Source organism: Rhinolophus sinicus, chromosome 11, assembly GCF_057876585.1.
Source record: "Rhinolophus sinicus isolate RSI-liver-muscle chromosome 11, RSI-T2T, whole genome shotgun sequence".
NCBI classification, from domain to species: Eukaryota; Metazoa; Chordata; class Mammalia; order Chiroptera; family Rhinolophidae; genus Rhinolophus; species Rhinolophus sinicus.
This window is the reverse complement of record NC_142511.1, coordinates 25,969,817-25,990,029: the sequence shown is the minus strand read 5'-3', so window position 1 is coordinate 25,990,029 and position 20,213 is coordinate 25,969,817. Positions and strand designations below refer to the sequence as shown.

The following is a 20,213-nucleotide window of genomic DNA, read 5'->3' as shown; positions in this document are numbered from 1 at the left end:
CACAGCTGGGTTGCCGGCAGCAATGCCCCCGGGGCCCAAAGGTTGCTCATGTTTTCCCCTTGCTTCAAGATTGGCCAGGCTTGGGGGTTGGGAGCTACATTGTCTCCACTTGCTTCCTCCGCCTCTGCCTCAGAGTCTCCACTGTGGGGCCCCTCTTCTAACAGGCGGACCTGAGCTTCCAGAGCTCCCAACCGGGACACCTGGTTCAGCACCTGGGCCATTTCATTAAGCGCACTTTCCGTGTTGAGGCTCAAGGCCGTGAGGAGCATTCAGCCTACGTGGCCGGTTGTAGGGCCGGCTATAGCCTTTGCCTCCTCCGGCAACCGCTTAGCCAGAGCCTGCAGGGCCTTCTCCACACTGTCTGGAAAGCAATCGATGTCCTCCCACCCCTCCTTGGGGGTCCAACTCCTGAGAACAGTGGCCACCGGACACCACACACTGTGTGGGGGCCACATGTCCTCCTGCCCAGAGTCAGACTCCATTCCTACCTGGCCGGAATTTTGCTCGCCATGCCTGGCATCCGATTGGGTGGAGGCCTCAGTGCAAGATGTCTGCAACCATCGGAGCCTACAGCAGCAGCATATTACTAATAGGAAGTTGACACCTTCTATGGCCAGGAGGGAGGTGTACCATCTGGAGGCTCCAGTCTCCCAAGCAAACCACGCCTCCCATTCCCGGCGCAACTCCTCTCGGGCCTTCTGAAACTGAACTTTTACACGCACAAACTGCTCCACCATGCTTCGGTAGGTTTTGGCTGGCACCATTCCCTGCTTGTTGTGCCATTTGTCCTGCAGGAGACCCTGCTTGCTGCTCTGTGTCGTGTGGGGCAGCCTGCGGGGTCTCAGCTCCTGCTCCCCACATAAGAACGCAGGATATGGTGAGGCCAAAAAGGAACATCCATCGAGCCATAGATAGGGGAGTCATACCATTATAGTTTCACTGGAGGCTGGGCAAGACACACACAGTAGTAGTAGCCACACGATCTGCAGTCCGCCATTCACTTCTCTGCCTGCCAGCCAACCAACCAACCATTCAACACAGCCTGCAGTTACATCAGTAGCCAATTGGCTAACTGGTCACAGCCAACGGCCAACCAATCACAGCTGATGGCCATTCACTACATGAGCCAGCACCTTGAATAATTATTGTCACAATAATTAATTAGACAACAATTGAATAATTATTGTCACAATAATTAGATAACTAATCACGGGGAACTATGGTCCTATGTGACCAAGTGTTTTAAAACTTTTGATATGTTTCCAAAATTCAAAAATTAAATAGAGCCTTTTTCTTAACCTGAAAATAACTTTCAGATGTTTTTCATAAGGATCTCAAAACGAGAAATGTCTCTTTATAAAAAAGGGATATTATTAGGTTGGTGCAAGAGTGATTGCAGTTTTTGCAATTATTTTTAACCTTTTAAACCACAATTACTTTTGCACCAACCCAATACACTAATTAGGCCATTTTTATATGCTAAAATTACATGGGAAACATTGTCAAGTAAGAAACAATAATTATGTTCTATTTGTATGGATATATTGTTGTTTTTAAAATAAATGTTCTAAAAATTATTTTAAAATGCTAAGAATCTACGATGTCTTGATATGTTTTCATTTGCAATTCTAGTTGTTATCGTAAAATGTTTTGTATTGCAAAGAAAAGCAAACTTCTTTGTTAAATGCATTGTAATCTTTAACCTTGTCATTTGAAGTCTTTGCATTTACAGAGATCACTGTCTTACTCATACTTTTTGCAAATACATTTGTTTCATCCTCTGAGAGATTCATGAACAGAACTCTCACACTTACTCTAAAATACAGGTTTCTGATCAACTTTCTTTCTTTTTTTTTTTATTGGGGAAGAGGAACAGGACTTTATTGGGGAACAGTGTGTACTTCTGGGACTTTTCCAAGTCAAGTTGTCCTTTCAATCTTAGTTGTGGAGGGCGCAGCTCAGCTCCAGGTCCAATTGCTGTTGTTAGTTGCTGGGGGCGTTTTTCGGCAACCTTGTGGTTGAGAGCGTGTGCTCCAACCAACTGAGCCATCTGGCCACCCGGGAGCTCAGCAGCAGCTCATTGACTTCATTCTAGTTGTGGAGGGCGCAGCTCGCTGGCCCATGTGGGAATTGAACCAGTAGCTCCATTGCCCAGAGCTTGCACTCTAACCAACTGAGCCACCTGTCCACCTCTCTAATCAACTTTCAATCATTCTATTAAACTAGATGAAAATTTGCAGCACTTAGGAAAAACTAAATTCATAAAACTGCTAACAAATGATCAACAAAAATTAATTAACGTGACTAAATAAACCAACGAGGATAATTATAATTTTTATGATTTTTTATTTGAAATACTACTGGTTCTTTAATCATTTGTTTTTTCAGATATAAGGAAACCTTTTCTCTTAAAGTACTATGATTTAAAGCAATTTGGTAAATTATACCTCTGTAAGTAAAATTCAGACATTTGCCTTTTTCTCTCTACCTGTTCCCTCCAGAATTTGGAAACTCTTAGTGAGCATTCTTATTTTCACGGCAATATTTTTATTTGCATAATTCCAATAAGAATCTGTTCTCCTTGTAACAGGACACAATTGAAAACTGGTTATATTACCAAGGCTTTTACTGGAATGTCATTATTTGGGAGAAACATGCATAGACTCAGATATGACCGAACAGCTTTAAAGAATTAAGATTGACTTACGGAACCAATAAGACCCCTGGAAATATCAGCCTTGTACCTTTTTACAGGATTCCAAGCAGCCTTACCAGGTGAGTAAGGAAGGTCACTTCCTGGCAGATATAGGATATTTGAGGGACCTGGAGAAGAAAGGAACACACTCAAATCTATAGGTACTGCAGGCAACATTTCATGGCAAGTCCTTGCCTTGGCTTTTCTAGCTTCAAGAGGCCTTTTAAAGTTCAATCTGAAAATTCCTTATGAAAAATTCCAGAAAAACATATTTTTAAAAGCCTATATGGTTAATTACTATACTTGCTGCTTCTATGTAAATAACGGGCCAAGTTTATTGAAATTAGACTTATTTTGCAAACAAATTAGTCTTAACTTTCTAACTTTGGCAACACTGACGGTGATTTTAGAGAGGAAAATTATGTTTCAGTAATATACCTTTGTGGATATTAGATTCTAGTGCTGTTTATTATCTTTTGAGGTATTGTTCCCACCTATAAACTGAACTGGGTCCTGAATTCTTCTAGTTTCCTCCACTGTCTGGCTATGACTCTCCAAAGTAACATTTCCAAGTTTTCTCCCATCTTTTGATTTAGAATCATTGAGAACTAAAACTGCCCTTTTCCAAGGCAATGCAAGCTAAAGTTAGACAGCTTGATATAAACTTTAGAGAAATTACCACAACCGCTCATCTATGGACAGTCTTAGTGCCTGCTACAGAAAGATCATTCAAACATCATTCAGACATTCAAACTGCAGACTAGGGGAATCTATCAGACTGTAACTGTCTGCCTTCACGCCATCTGAAGATGCTTCGAGCCAGACATCTTGACTGATTGCCTTCAGAACTCAGAAACTGGGATTATAATCTGCTTTAATCATTAACAATTGTTTTTCTTTAGTTTCCATAGAGATGACTCTTATTAAATACTTGATTGCTTGCACCATAGGCCTGACTTTAGAAGTCCACCAGCATCCCCACCTACTGAAATGAGAGGCAACTGTTTAACTGAACTTACCCTATTCTGAAGACTGAGACTGGTTTCTGAAACTGATATAAATAACAATGTCTTAATTAGTCCTTTCCTGATGCTTCAACCTAAAAATTGGCACAAATATTGAGCTGACTATAAACTCACATATGGCACACATGTCTCTAGTCCATATCCTCCCTCCAAGGGACATGATGGACCCAAGGAAGACATTGCCACCTTGGCATTGAGGGACTTTAAAATGTTTTGTTTGATCTATGATGTTTTCTGACAGAAAAATCTTGATCAAAAGGGGGAAATGCGGAATAGAGTGAAGAAATAAAAAGGAGTGACCATAGTGAAGCTGCTAAATTACTAAACTCAAGTAGGTTGAGGCATGAAAAAACAATTCTATTCTTGTTTTAACAACCTGGGAACTTAAACTTTTGAACTATCCAGTCCTGTGTTAATGCCTGGAGGTACATCAGTTAGTTGTATGTCAATACCTGGACATACACTGGACCTGCAGATAACCCTTTTACTATGTCCTGAAGGACTCATGTACCCAGACCACCTGGCATCCATCATCCAGACCACTTGACATCTGACCAATACCCATCCTGGACCAATCCTATGGCTAAGAATGCAGGACTGATTATTGTTAAGAATGCACTTTTTACTGTAAGAACTTTTAACTTTTCTTTCTTCTTTGGAACACTTCTGGATTTTTGCCTAGCTCTATTCCCATTTGCAAACTCTTAAGACTCTTGAATAAATCTTTATCATTTATTTCTGATAAAGCCCCCAGACTCCTTTTGAGTTTGCTCAACAAACCCTATACTACACACACACACACACACACACACACACACACACACACACACACTACTGGCCTGGCCTCTCAGGCACTTTGCATTCTCCCCAGAACCCCTCCCTACCTCCCAGCTCTATTTGCACAGCTGAAAACATCCTTTTCCTTTAGTTTAGAGAAGAATGAGCTGAAATTTTTCAACATGAACAATTATTTAAAAAACTGAAGAAAAAGAAAATCCCCATAAAGAACATAGGGAAAGTAGAGCTTTCAGAGGAGACCCATGGTCTTCAGCCCAGATGCTCAATGGTTTACCTGGCGTCAGCACAGCCAGCCGAGATGTTCTACTTCCAGTCCTCAAAGCAGGAACTTACTTCTGTCCCTAGAGGACACTGGTGAGCAGGGGCGGAAGGGGGAACGGGACTTTCACAGTTCTTCAAAGACAGGCCCTGCAAACACTGAGGAAGGATGCCGCCCCACCCCACCAACACCCCAACTACCACGGCACTACTGACCACAAAACTGCCCATGAGCCGCCTCCATACAGTCTCAAGACTCTGCACTATGAAACGTTCTTTTTCTCCAAGTCAGAACTAAATGCAAACTCTTATTCAGCAGGGGTGAGTTGGCTGTGTCTGCTCTAGGGACCTGAGCTATAAGAGAGACATGGACTATGGGGTAAAAAGAGAGGGGAAAACTCCATTGCAGGATTTAGGGTGGAGAGGCAGCCCAGAGCTGCCCCTTAAGGCAGAAAGCGGACAGACAGCTGGGAGCCTTGTGCTGCCCTCTTGGGTAGTCAAGGACTTAACACAGCAGTGTCAACTGAGCTCTGCTCCATTCATTGGACAACTTCATTGTAAGATATCATTAGATACTTGATTAGGCCCTTGTCTTGTATGTGGCTGTACAATTTAGATGTGAACAATGAAAATGGAGCATGATTCTTTCCATGAACCAGGCAGGTTTCACATATTGGGATTTCTTTCAATTCCAGGGTTTTTTGTTGTTATTGTTGTTGTTTTGTTTGTTTGTATTAGGTTTGACTAGGACATAGGGCTTTCTACATTTTTATTTAAATGAGCACCCACTAAACAGGTCTGTGTCTTTCATCTTTGTATCTACTGGATGACTATAACTATAGACAGGGTTCACGTGATGGGAAAACCCAGGCTTTTTCTTCCAATAGTGGGAAATGTTTTCCCCTGCACACTTTTCTATCTCCTTCTGCACTGCTGGAAGAAGCTGCTGTTGACAGGACCTGGAATGGTCAGCAAGTCTGCTTCTCCAGCCTCCATCACTTGCTGTACCTTTGTTCAGACAGATTCTTCTCTCTAGCTCTTTTAAAGAACAGTCTGGGGTGGCCGGTTGGCTCAGTGGTTGGAGTGCAATGCTCATAATACCAAGGTCGCCGGTTCAATTCCCACATGTGCCAGTGAGCTTCGCTCTCCACAACTAGATTGAAAACAACGACTTGACATGGAGCTGATGGGTTCTGGAAAAAAACACGCTGTTCCCCAATATTCCCTAATAAAAATTTTAAAAAATAAGAAAAGAACAGCCTATGTTGTGTTTCCAGAATTCTTTCCCACGTGGGGTACAGATCAACAGTGACTCTTCCTTTTATTGTCAACGTCTTGATCACTGTCATCATCAGCATGAACTCCTGCCCTATGGGGCTTACACGTGCAAGAGCCTCTATAAATGTTCAGAGCATTAGTGTGCACAAGATGGGAAGCCAGCAGATGTTAGGTGAATGAGTAAAGGAATGAATGCGTTTGCAGCTCTCCCCTCTCGAAGCATAATCTCGGTTTTGTTTATGTTTCACACAGCCTTCCTCCACCTCTCCGGGAAGGTGTGTCTTTGCCTGAAAAGCAGACCCTCTGTGCGCCTCAGACCCCTCCCACCCAGGCTCCTACCAGCTACTTCACTGGGTTCACTCTCCTGTCCTCAGTTTCTCCCTTTCCAGTTGTGTGCATCATGCCACTGGTCCACCAAAGATCCCATTCCCTTTACCTATACCCAGCAGGGCCAGGAGTAGGTGGAGGTAAGGGAGTCACCTTAGGCACAAACATAAGGAGTCATCCTCCTCAGGGCCACGTATGAGTGCGAGTGCCATCTCAGAGGCGGTCAGGTACTTCCAATCCACAAGTGCAGGCACTGCCTCAAACCCAATCTTTCTGCCACCTCACAGCACAGCTGCCTATGCTGGCTGGTAAGGGAGGGGGTGGGCAAGGGCTACTTTGCCCAGGACTGCCTGGCCAGTGCCTGGTGGCATGATGTTGGCTGGCAGATCATGCAGGCAGCTGGTCCACTCTATGGGAACCATCTAGGTGAAGAAGACAGGGCTTAGGTGGGGTTCTTCCTGCCCTCTCAGCCCCCGTCTCACACCACTCCCTTGAAGTGGTGCCCAGAGGCCCACCCTCACCCTTGGCTCCCTCACCCTGGGCTCCTAAAAAGCCTGCTGAGTGCGCCTCCTTTTTGTCTGGGACTCTGCCTCTGACTCCTTCCCTGCCTGGCTCCATTCTCTCCTCAAGCATCCCACCTTTTTGTTCCTTCTCTACCTCTCCCCCTGGGAGAAGTGTGGCCCCATTCTGCCTTCAAGCCAGTCCAAGGAGCGAGGTCAAGTGTGATCAGTCAGGGACAGGGCATCACAGGTCACACCTTTCACACCCCACCCAAATTTCACTGGGCCCTGAATCTCTGCACCAAGCATCTTTGGGGATTATTGTGAGCTCAGGAGGCTATCTGGCACAGTTAACACCTGCTCCTCACCCCCAGCCCTCAGTGAAAATGGGCTGAAGTCTGTGCAGGCCCTTCCCCCTGGCAGATGAGAGGCTGGGGAGCAGCGGGGCTGCCATCTGCTCTCTTAAATAAGGAATGCAGGAGGGGCCCCTTTGAACTCACCAGCTAATTTACTCCCATGCAAACACTTCCACCCCTCCAATAATTACTGCAGCTTGAACTAGTGATTAGCAATGGGGGGGGGGGGGGGGAACCTGCCTCCTCAGACTTAACCCTTCTTGCACCTTCCTCAGCCCATTTTCGCCAGTTGTCACATACTGAAGTTTTTTCCTTTGGGGAGGTGGGATGCTTTTTCATTCTCCCTGACCACCTCCTCCCCCTTCCTCAGCTTCCCTGAAATTCCCCTCAAGGAAAAGAGCAAGGAAGACTGCAACCCATTTCTTTCTTGAGTGGACCACTCTGGACATGCATTCTGCTAAGAAAGAGTGTGGCTGCCCACTGTCTCCCCCCAAGAAATGCAGCATACATACTTCCAGCCTTCTCGTGGCCTTCCAGTCCCAAAGCCAGCAACTCAGATTCATTCAGTCCACTTTGACACACACTTGGAGGGCACCACCTCAGAAAAAGCCTGCCCTTGGCAATATAAGGGGGCAGAAATAAAGGAGCCCTAATCTCCACCTCACAGAGCCCCCAGCCTGGGAGGAAGGAGTGGGAGCAGGAGCCGCTCACACTGCAACATGCCTTACTTGCCTCTATCCGTCGCTCCCCTCTTCTCTCTCTCTGGCCATTTAGTAGCAACGGTTAATATTTTTGAGCACTGACTATGCACTAGACCCCATCCTGAACCCTTACATGTGCCACTCTTGCCACACTGATTGTAATTACTGGGTTACATGTCCCCTCTCCTCATCAAAACTGTAGACTCCTTGATGGGAAGGGCTATGCCTTTCATCTCTGTGTCCCCAGCACATGGCTCATAAGTAGATGCTCAATAAATATCTGACATATGAGTGACGGAATTGGCAATGGAGCCATAATGATTGACCTCCCGTGGCCTCTCTGCCCCAGAGCCAGGCAGCTTCTGTCAGGACTCCTGCTCTGCCCTTTTCTCGCTAGAGATCTCCTTCCTATTTCAGTCAGGACTATCACAACAGCTGCTCCCCAGGCTTCCCTGCCTCTTCTTTGTTCCCGAACCTGCCCTGCATGGAGGCCTCCCACCAGCCAGTCCCAGCTTAAAATGGCAGCAGCTGCCTCCCTCCAAGCAGTGCTGCTCAGAGCCTTCCCTTGACCCCACCAGCAGCAGAATCACCTGGGGTGAAGAGCTTATTAAGCTACTAGTTCCTGGGCTCCCTCGCAGCCCCATTGAACCAGAATCCCTGACAATCCAAGTATTCTACAAGGTTGAGAGCCCCTGGTCTCCGGAATAAAGCCTAATACTTAACCCAGTATTCAAGGCCTCCAGAATCTGACCCCCAATCTCCCTCTTCATTCTTACTCACTTCAGTCTGAAGCATCCTTCCCGAGGTCTTTCGCTGTCCCTGGAGCCCACTCAGGACTTCCCACTGCCAAGTCTTAGACACACAGGTCTCCTCTCATGCTCAGAGCCCACCCCAAACTATTTTTTCAGCCTATCCAAATCACACCCATCTTCAAAGTGCAGCTCACACGGCATCTGTTTTTTCCCCTTCTACCTCCTCTCCCCCCAACTCTGGTTCAAGCTGTTGTTTCTCAGTCTAGTTGTGTAGGACACAGCTCCCTGGCCCACGCTGGTTTTATGAGCCTCGCACTCCCCCTGACTGAGGCAGTCGGTCAGCAGCTCACAGCAGCTCATAGCAGCTCTCGCCGGTGCTCACTCTGGCTGCCAGCCACTCACGCTGGCCACTGGCTGCTCGTGGCAGCACACAGTAGCCCACAGCAGCACACAGCAGCCTGCAGCAGCTCCCGCCAACCTCTGGTGGCGTTAGGAGCACGGCGCTCCAAACAGCTGAGCCACAAGGCCAGCCCCTCAAGCGCCATCTTTTAAAGAAGCATTCCCTGGCCACATCCACAGAGCCTTCTTCCCCACGCCCTACAGCAACATGGACAGCCTGTGGTACCATCAGCACAAAGGTGTGCCTTTCTGCTCTGGGCCTTCACTTTCCAGGCGGATCTTGTTTCCACATGTGATTATGGGTCCCTGAAGCTCAGGAACCCCATTGTAGAGTCCTCCTTCTCACCAGTCAGCATATCGAACTGGTCAGAAGCTGTGCCAGACTAGGCACTGCAAGCCACACTAGGGACACATGGGGATTTTCCTCATCTTCCCACAAAGCCTTTCCTGACTCCAGAAACCAAGTAACTCAAAGTGAGAAGAGAAAAGGGGTGAGCAGGGTGCGACTGTGGCAAAATGGACCACACTCTGAAGGTTGAAGCTCAAGTCCCAGCTCTGCCACACCATGATCTCCACGAGGTGCTGTCCTCGCTCTGGTTTTCAAATTCTCCATCTCTAAGGGGGCAATAACAAGATCCTCTGGGAGAAGAGTTGCAGGGCTTCCAGGAAGCAAAATATGTAACCATGTCTAGAATTCATGCACTCATTTGACGAATGTTGTCCATGATGTGCAGAGCACCAAAGGGAGCATAAAAATAAGAAGAAGACCTTGCCAGCCAATAGTCTGTGAGACGGAAAACTGTTGCGAAACAATGTACTAAGAAGGGGAGTTTCCTCACTCTGCCTGTGGTAGGGAAGGCATGCATGGGAGGCTGGTTGGCTGCATGACCATGCCAAGTCCAGAAGGGTAAATGGACCAGCATGCCTGGTGGAGGAACAAGTGCAACACCTACAGTGTAAAATTGATAGTTGTAAGAAGAGGCAGTTCTGGCTCAGTATGGCTGTACAATGGACGTGGAAGATCAGCCTGGAGAAGCAGGCTGGAGTAGGACTTAGGAGGACCTTTTGTGCTGAGCCAAGAGTTTAGTCTTTATCCCGAGGGCAGCAGAAAGCCATGGAGGAATTTTAAACAGAAGGTGAGGCAGAAGAGGGTAAAGAGAGTCAAATATATGGTGGCAGAAGGAGATTTGACTTTGGGTGGTGAACACAAAATGCTCACCACCATGGTCAGATGTCAAGTGGGCCAGATGATGGATGATGTATTATAGAACTATACACTTGAAACCTATATAATTTTATTAACAATGTCACCCAATATATTTAATAAAAAAAGAAAGAAGTACAAATTTCCAGATATAATCATTGTCACGGGGATGTAAAGTACAGTATAGGGAATATTGTCAATAATATTGTAATAACTATGTATCAGGAGTCAGAGGGGTTCTAGATTTACGGATAATCCCTTTGTAAGGTATGCAGATGTCTAATCACTATGTTGTATACCTGAGAGTAATATAATATTATATGTCAAAAAAAAAGCAGAGGAGAAATGACAATGGAAACTGCAGTTTAGAGGGCTCTCTGTGGCTGCAACTGGAAAGACAGACAGCTATGGTGTAGGGTGGGATGCAGGAACGCCTGGCGAGAGTCAGAGGGGAGGATGTGGGCTTGTGTGGAGGCCCTTGTTGCCTGTGATTGCATGGCCAACCAAAGGCATGTGAAAGAAGAGGCTGACTTATAAGAAATAGTTCCTGGAAAAGCCAGAAAGGCCTGCAACTTGTTCTGAGTCAAGATTCCTCATTCTGAACATGGGACTGTCCAGAAGGACCACAGCTCCTTCCATGCATCCACTTGACATGGGATGTTTTAGATTTAGGTTGTCCAGGGAGTTTGCCTGCCTCTCCAGAGAAGGATGACCATGTGGTCCCTGTGGAGTCTCTGGGCAGGTAAGTGGAGCAGGTGAGTGACCTGTCCTTAGAAAACTGAAACCTCACCCCGTGCCTCTCACTAGACATCTAGGCAGGGCTCCCCATACCAAGTGAGAACCCAGGAGCTAAGGAGGGGTAGGAAAGACTGAAGCAAGTTTTGGGGCAACTGTGAAAGCTAGGCAGAGGCAAAGAGATGCAGGGTGTCCTGGGTGGAAGGAGGCAGCAGCACTGGGAGTATCCATGTCCATGAGACTCAAGCTGTTTTGTGGCCCAGGGCAGTTAAAACAGTGGTTTGGAAAGAGATGGTTGTGAGAATGGTAAGGATCTGGCAATGTTAACACATGAGGATTCTAAATACAGTCTGGGGAGAGAAGGAAAGGGCAGGGCAGAGTAGGGCTCTTACAATCTAAGGATGTTTTTCCAACAGCCTGTGGGAAAGCTGACATCCTTCCCGAAGTCTGTGTAAGGGGAGGTGGATACTGAGTAGAGAGGAGAGGCAAGAGAAAGTTAAATATAGCACATGTCGATGTGGGGTAGCTGATGATGGTGTGATGTTGGGATGCAGACCCATCCGGTCTCTTCAGCACTAGGCGGTCCCTCCATCCTGCCTGGTGCCTGATTTCCCTTCCTTGGTTAACAAGTGCTCAGTGTGACAGGGGTCAACACTACAAAACCAGGGGATAGGAGTGGTGGAGTGTGGCAAAGACAAAGACACCTTTGTTTACATCAGACTCACAGGGACTTTGAGATGACTTTGTCCAGTGTTTCGTCTGGGTCCCCGGCCTTGAGGGCTCCAAAGGCTCTGCAGGTTTCAACATTCCTAAACATGTGAAGGAAATCTCTCAAAAAAAGGAATCTGTTCGATTCACAAATCTTTCAAATCTTTGGACATGGGAAGCAAAAATAATTTTTCTAAAGGGCTCTTAATGGTAAATGAGATGAGTGCAACTGATTGGTGCATCCCTTTGTTTTACTAATGGGACATTGGAAGTCCATACAGGGAGGGTGACAGCTGAAGGTGATCTAGCTCATTGGGGCAGAGCAGGACAGAATAGAACATAGTCTTGACTGACATCCAGTGCTAGTTCCTCTCTATGTTATATTTCCACCCCGCATTTACCCTGAAGCCATCTCCAGTCAGGCCTGCGTTGATCTGGGCTAGGGAGGGCAATGAGGCAGCTGAGGGGCTGGGGTTACCAGTGGCTGGATAAGTGACCATCCAGAACACGTCTCCTTAACCAAACTCCCAGCACTTGAGTATGTTCCATGTCTGCTCTTATTTTGCTCTGTACACCTGTGTCCACCACTGTGCCAGGCACAAGGTAAGTCAGTAAATTCTGCCATTCATTCAGTAAAATTTACTGAGCTTCTCCTTATCCTCCTCCTGAACGGTGGTGGGCAAAGGGAGTGCAAAGATGAAGAGAAACTCACAGCCTAGTGGGAGATGCTGACTCATAAACAGGCGCTAACAGTGGAGTAAGGCATTCACAGCAGTGATGCCAGGCCCCTGTGAGAACAAGTGTGTAACCTCTGAAGATGAATGGGGGAGGTCAGGGGAACTTAATGCTTCAAGGATGAGCAGAAATTTGCCAGAGAAGGAGGGAGGGGACACTTCAAGCAGAGGTGTCACCCACATAACCTCAAACTCAATATGTTTTCAGCAAAACTCAGCATCCTGCCATCTTTCCCCTCCCCCAAAATTCTGTTTCTCTTCCTGTTCTGGATCACAGGGAATGCCACCCAAGGACCTGGTAGCCATCCTTGACTCCTTTCTCCTTCACTCCTCAGATCCAGTATGTTACCAGATCCCACTGACAATGCATCTTAATCTCTCTCGGTTCCTGCCACCTCTCCCAATCCCAGTTACTCCCCCTCCGCACAAGTTTCCATCACTCTCCTTTGGATTAATAGAAGCAGCCTCAGTCTTGCCCCACCTACAATGCATCCTCTGCCCCTTTGCTGGACTGATCTTTCTAACATGCATCTAATCTTGTTACTCTCTTACTTAAAACCTACCCAAGGGCCCCCATTGCTCTAAGGATAAAGCCCAAACTCCAATGTCACCTTCAGGGCCCTGCATGATCTGGCTCCCTCCAAATTTGCAGTGGCAATTTCTTACTCCTCCTGCGACAACTACTTTCAGTTCCCTGTGCACCATGCTTTCTCACCCTCCAGGCCTTTATAGGCACTGTTCCCTCTGCCTGTAACACTTCCCATTCTCGCTCCAGGCAGCTTTCTGCTTGGCCTGGCTGATTCCATTCCTCCTTTGGGCTTCAGATTAACCATTTCTTCTCTAAGCCCCTCAAGGCCAGTGAGGTCACCCTTTCACCCTGCCTATGTTCTACTAGGGCACCCCTTTTTCCCCATCATGGTACTTAGTATATTTTAATTGCTTGCTTAAGAAACTGACTTTTTCTGTGAGCTCCATGAGTACAGGTACCAAGTTATCTTTCTTACTATTTTATTCCCAGCCCCTGGCACAGTGCACCCTCAATCTGGATGGAGGGAGTGTGGGGAGGGGGCTCTAATTTGCTTCATAGCAGCTCAGCTGCATACAGAAGACAAAGGAAGAGCTCAGGGCAGGCAAAATGACGGGGCTCTGTTCTTGCAGCATTACTTCCCATTACGGATACTGGTGCCCACGTGCAGGGACAGGTTGGGGGCTCATTGCTGCTAGTGGCAGAGTGCCCCTGTAGCTTCCACGTCCGCAAAGTGATCTGGAGATCTCTATGGCCTTCAGAGGAGCTCCTGGCCACATATTTCCAGGGTTCCCTGGAGATTTTGTACCACTCCCGTTTCCTGGGCCGAACCCAGCTGCACAGCAACCTGAGTCTGGACCTCTGGCCACTGGAGTCTGGAGACAGCGGCAACTTCTCTGTGTTGCTGGTGGACACGGGTGATCGGACCTGGACCCAGATCCTGCAACTCAAGGTATATGATGAGTACACCTGACACTGGCTCTCTGTCCCGCCTCTCCCCCAACAAAGCCTTAGAAAGGTATCCTGAGTCCTGGGAGCTGGGAGAAGTGGGTTCCAGAAACCTCAGGCCTCTGACTTCATGACTGATTCAGAGGCCAGTTACTCCTGCAGTCACATCTAAGGAAACTCCTCAGATTCTTCCCAGTGAGCTCCTAGCTGCAGCAGCCCAGCTCTGCCTCTTGCAAACCTTGTCTGAGCTCCAACTTGGTCTTTTCTTGGCTCAATAGCCTTGGACACAATGTTTAGCTCCCTGCCACTCACCTTTTCATTTGTTAAGTGGGCATCGTGCTATTACCACATAGATGTCCATAACAGTGAAATACAGTGATGCTTGGGAAAGCATCTAGGACAGAAGCTAGCCTATTCTTATCAGTTCAAAAGTATAATCTCTTTTAGATGTATTTAGAGATTCTTACTATATAACATTCATGGGTTCTTTCAGTCATTCATTGTTGCAGAACGAACTATCCCAAAACTTACTGGCTAAACACAGCTATTCTTATTTCTCATGATTCTCTGTGTTGGCCTGGCTCAGCCAGGCAGACCTTCTGCTCCATATGGGTTTGCTAGGGTCATTCACGCAGCTGCATTCAGCACCTCGACTGGGGTGGCTGAATTCACTAGGGACTGGAAGGGTCTTTCTTTCCAGCAACTTTACCTCCACCTCCAACACCATCACCTCTACCACCATCACCTCCACCACCATCACCTCCACCAGCTCCACATCACCTCCACCTTCACCTCCACTATATTTTTGCTGGTCAAGAAAAAAATGGCCTTCTATCTCTCATCTAGCTACCTAATAGCTTGGAAAAGATGTGAGTGACCCCAAAACACTATTTCAGTAAAACCTCAGAAATTTGTTGAGGGGAGGAAAAGATCCAAATTTAATAATGGAGAGTAGGGGTGACAGCTAGGAAGAGAGAAACAAGGAGGGAGAGAAAGTAAGTAGCAAATTGGGAGGAGAGAGAGACCCCACGGAGACCGCTAACTAGCTGTCCTTGGGTGTGCCACTCAGGGTACTGCTGTGCAATTAGATGGGTGTCTTTCTGGTTTCATGCAGCCTGAGCCAGCTTGACAAGCAGAGTGCTAACTGAATTTCAGCACCCCTACCCTCAGCTCTTACCCACCTTAGCCAATGCCCTCCACAGTGAATAACCGATACAACCGTACACGCAGCTTGGGAGCCTCTCCCTTGTTCTTAGTCTCAGCTGTTGCACATATAAAATGAGGACATTGAATGTGATAATACATGCAGCACCCATACCACTAAGTTCTAAAATGCCTTGTTCTCAGCATCTGACTACAGATTTTAAGGTAATTGCTGTTTTATTGCTTCCAATACTTAGCATGATTAGAACTAACTGCACAAAGCCATCCTTAGGAGCTCTGCTTTGACAATAGATAAAAAGAATTTGAATTAGCAGATCAGTTACTAGAAATGTCAATGGGTGATTTTACTGTGCCCATCGTGTTTGGAAGCAACTTGTCCTCTTAAATAGTAAATATTTGGTGAACACACAATGGGATTTATAGATGATGTAATACAGAATTGTACACCTGAAATCTATGTAATTTTACTAACAATTGTCACCCCAATAAATTAAAAAAAAAAAAAGTAAATATCCCTCCCTATAATCTTTTTGTATACTATTAGTGTGCCTGGCAAATCTTTTTCTTTTTTCATATCACAAATCCCAGCAGATTGGGCTGGCATTAATGAGGTTTCGCTCTGCTTGACTTTGGAAATGTTGTCAGACACTGAGTCCTCTTGTTGTTGTCACCAAAATTCTCTCCTGCTGGTCCCCATTGCCACAGAAACTCAGGATTTAATCATCAACATATATAGGAAAGGGAAGCCACAGCCTAAAACACCAGGATACCAATTTGTCATTGGCCCAGGTAGCTGAGCACCTAGAGAGTGAAGGTTATGGAGATAACAAGACATAGCCACTGCACCCTGGTCACCTCCTTCACAGCATTTTGTACCACTGTAATTATTTTCTTAATTATTCATAATCACTTATCAGTATCTGTCTTCTTCACCAAACTCTAAGCTCCAAAAGTCCAGGAATGTGCGTTTTCTTGCTTGACTTAAATGCTCATTGTCTTTCTGACTGATCTATCGTGAGAAAAGTGCTATGACAAGGGATAGAGAGAGTGCTTGGAGAGCTCACAGCCATACCTGGAGTATAAGGGAAGGATTCACAATTAGGGCAGCAAGCAATGTGTCCAAGCTAAGCCAAGAAGTTTTCTAGGAGGACAAGAAGAAAAAGGTATATGTGCACAGCTTAGCCATATGAAAGCATGGAACAGCATAACATGTTTGGGAGAACTGGAAATTAATTAGGATAGGTAAGGAGGACCAGCAGGAGGGACAGCTGGAGAGGTTGACATCAACCATTTCATGAAGGATTTTGAATACCAGACTAAGGAGTTCAACTTCTATCCTGTGGGCATTGGGAAGCCAGACAAGAGTGATCTAGTCAGAGGTGACATCTAACCCTGTGTGGATCCCAGAGGCAGAGCTATGGGTCCTGCCCAGCATCCCTGTTACCCACACCTGCTTTACTGTTCTTGCCCAGAAGCAGTACCCAGGCCCATGGTACAAGTGTTCATTGCTGTATTGAGGGATGGCCAGCCCCCCAAGACCTGCCAAGCGCTCCTGTCTTGTTGGGTCACCAACATCAGTGATATAACCTATAGCTGGCGATGGGAGGGGACCATTGACTTTAGTATCGAGTCACCTGGCCTCTTCATGAATGGACAGGTGCTGAGGGTTTCACTGGGACCAGGAGACAAGGGGGTGGCCTATTCCTGCATTGTTTCCAACCCTGTCAGCTGGGACTCAACTACAGTCATCCCTTGGGAGAGCTGTCATCATGAGGCAAGTATGCCAAGGGCCAGGGGTCAGTATGGGGTGGTGAAGCTTCAAGTCTACCTCTGACCATGCCTCTTCATGTCTTGCTGTAGGGAAGGCCTACTACAAAGATGTACTGCTGGTGATGGTGTCTGTCTCACTGTTCCTGATCCTGGCTGGTCTCCTCTCTGCCTGGCACTGGGGACCCTACTCAGGTGGGAGTCCTGCAAGTGCTGGAGGTGGGTGGAAGAGCGGGATGTACCCAAGAGGAAGGTAGAGTTTGGACCTCTCCTATTTGTCTTCAGATCATCTGCCCTCCTTACTTCTCCCATCTCATCTCTTGGCCTTCTCCATCTTATATCCTGGCCTCCAATCAGACTGAACTACTTGAAGTTTCATTTATAGTTCCTTAAATGAACTATTCTCTTACATATACAAGGTGTGATCAAACAATATGGTGAATATTTAAATTTAAAAATGTACTATAGTAAAAGACACATTGCCGTTAATTCCTCTCAAAATACTCCCCGTCACTTCGAACACAATTATCCCATCATTCTTGCCACTTTCTGAAGTAGTTCTGGAAGTCCTCTCTTGTGAATGGCTTTAGTTGCACTGTCATGGCTGCCTCGATGTTCTGAATCATTTTGACTTTGGGGAAGAGCTAGAAGTCGCACAGTGCCAGATCCAGTGAATTAGGAAACACTGTAATGATTTTTATTTGACAGAAATTGCCATATATGAGAAGCGATGTGTGACATGGAGCGTTGTCATGATGGAGGATGATTTATGGCACACCTTAAAACACACCTTCTCTCAACTGTAGCTCACATCCAACTGACTGTACCAAACAAGTTGAAACTTGTCATACGCTGTTACTAAGGTTCAACATGCCGCTTCCCTTATTGAAGACCCCTGCCTTTCCGTTGGATGGCACTTGACAGCAGCAGTCACTGTATTTTATGATCACAATGGAAAGGCTCCATGTCACGCATCACTTCTGGTATGGCAATTTCTGTCAAATAAAAACATTATGATGTGTCTTCGTCCACCTTATTCACTGGATCTGGCACTATGCAACTTCTGCTCTTCCCAAAGTCAAAATGACCATGAAAGGCAAATGTTTTTAATCGATTCAAGACATTGAGGCAACCATAACAGCACAACTAAAGATATGAAAGAGGACTTCCAGAACTGCTTCAGAAAGTGGCAAGAACAATGGAATAAGTGTGTTCAAAGCGAGGGGGAGTATTTTGAAGGGGATTAATAGCAATGTGTCTTTTACTGTAATAATTTTTTAAATTTAAATATTCACTGTATTTTTTTTTTATCACACCTAGTATCTTCATGCCTTTGCACATTTCATTCTCACTGTGTGGAACACACTTTCCATGATTTCCCACCCAGTTCCTTTATTTGGTTGTCTCCTACATGAAGGTGTGCCCGCTCTAGGAAGCTTTCCTGACCTTCTTCCCCATGCATAGGTTGTGTTAGCATCCTGCTTTTAATGTCCATTAATTACCCCACTCAGCACTCACTGCACTTTCTTTCCCACTGAATTCTCAGCCCTTTAAAGGCAAAGGCTGGGTCACCATTGAGCACCTAGCAATGTTTCCTGGATCATAGGTGGTATCAATAATGGTTTGTTGAGTGTAAGTCTAGTTGAATCCCAACCAATTCTTGTCTAGGAAATGCTCCCTGAGAGAAGTGCCTCTCTGGTCAGGAGCTGACAAGGCCTCCTTCTTGAAGAGAAAGGGAAGGTGAAACTCTGAGATCCGCTGGGTCCTGAGCTCTACCTATCAGCCCTACCTCTGCCCCAGAATGCCCTGCCTGTGAAAGAAACACCCAACTAGCCTGGGCTTCATGGTCATGTCCATCCCAGGCTGTCTGGGCTTGTTGGCCCCTGGGTGGAGAGAGTGGGTCAGCAAGGAGAAGGATGCATGAGACCTCATTAGTGTGGATTTGTCCTAGAAGGCAAGAGTCTTGGCCCAGCCACTCAGCATGGAGCTGGGGTGAATGACTGGCTCCTATATATTCTTTCCCTGGGGAGGCAGGGTGAGAGCAGCTGAGGATGCACTCCACCCAGGGGCCCTGTCTGCCCCAGACAGTCCCCAGGATTCTTGGTAAGAAGGTAAAAGCCAGGAAAAGAGCAGTTTTTTGTTGTAACAGCTTTATTGAAATATAATTCACATACCATACAATTCGCCCATTTAAAATATACAGTTCAATGGCTTTTATTGTATTCACAGAATTGTGCATCCATCACCACAATCAATTTTAGAACATTCTCATTACCCTAAAAAGAAACTCCCAAGCCCCTTAGCTGTCACTCCCTAATTCCCCCGTCCCCTCCAGCCCTACGCAGCCACTAATCTACTTTCTATCTACTGTCTATTCTGGACAATGCACAAAGTGGTCCTTTGTGACTGACTTCTTTCACTTAGTCTAATGTTTTTTCAAGGCTCAGAAAAGAGTGACTTTGGCCACTGAGAAGGGACAAAAAGAACCCAACCTCCTGGGATAGAGGAAGGGCCTCACACCGGCTGGCCATGGCTTCTGGCCAGTCATTTAACTGGGCCCATCCCAGTTCTATACTTTCTACAGCTAACGGTATAGTATAGCATAGTTGCAGAGGAAGGCTAGACATTAAGAACTTCTGTCCTTGAAGTGTCACCTCTTATACGGTCATGGAAAACCAGGAAAAAAAGTGTGGGGTTTTTTTGCTTGAAGTGATCTTGGGCCAGGACAATTAGGATTCAGAAACCTTGTGCCAGGCCAAGGATGTTAAGATTCCAAACATTGGAGGAGTAACTTTCTTTCTGATCGCCTCACCAGGAAAAAAGAAGAAGTATGTCTGTGCTGATGGAGTGGCTCCAGACACAGAGAACCCCCTTGTGTAGGGTCTGCCATGAGGGAGGAGGTAACCGATGCCTGGATCATGAGGAACCCCACCACATGGGCACATGATGGTCTGGGATATATCTGCTACCTAGAAACTACCATGGTCTTCATACCTCCCATGAGACTCCATCCCACTTTCCATGAGCAGCCTGGGAAGCCATCACACTGGGAGGACAGAAAACATTGGTATGACCTTCCATACCCTCCCCCTTTCCTCTTCCCTCATTGCATATCCTGGCTCTGCTTTGGGCGAGATGGACCTAAGAGGACATTCCATAAAGGACATTGGACATCTCCAGGACACTGGACATTCTCCAGGACCCACAGGGACAGTGATTACCCAGGACATTCATTCCCCACAACTGTTCATGAAGTATTGTTATGGACTGTATTTGTCCCTTCAAAATTCATGTTGAAGTCCTAGCCCCAAATATCTCAGAATATGACTATTTGGAAA

The 20,213-nt window shown here is 46.4% G+C and overlaps 1 protein-coding gene across 1 annotated transcript; it reads left to right on the top strand.

The window, feature by feature from the left end:
* The first annotated feature begins 10,437 nt into the window (after positions 1–10,437).
* SLAMF8 (SLAM family member 8) lies at positions 10,438–19,755 on the top strand. Its single transcript, XM_088801814.1, has 5 exons — positions 10,438–11,035; positions 13,629–13,957; positions 16,583–16,897; positions 16,974–17,070; positions 19,691–19,755. Exons 1-5 carry the CDS (start codon positions 11,002–11,004, stop codon positions 19,753–19,755), a joined length of 840 nt encoding a protein of 279 aa, XP_088657940.1. The 5' UTR covers positions 10,438–11,001.
* Positions 19,756–20,213: the final 458 nt, after the last annotated feature.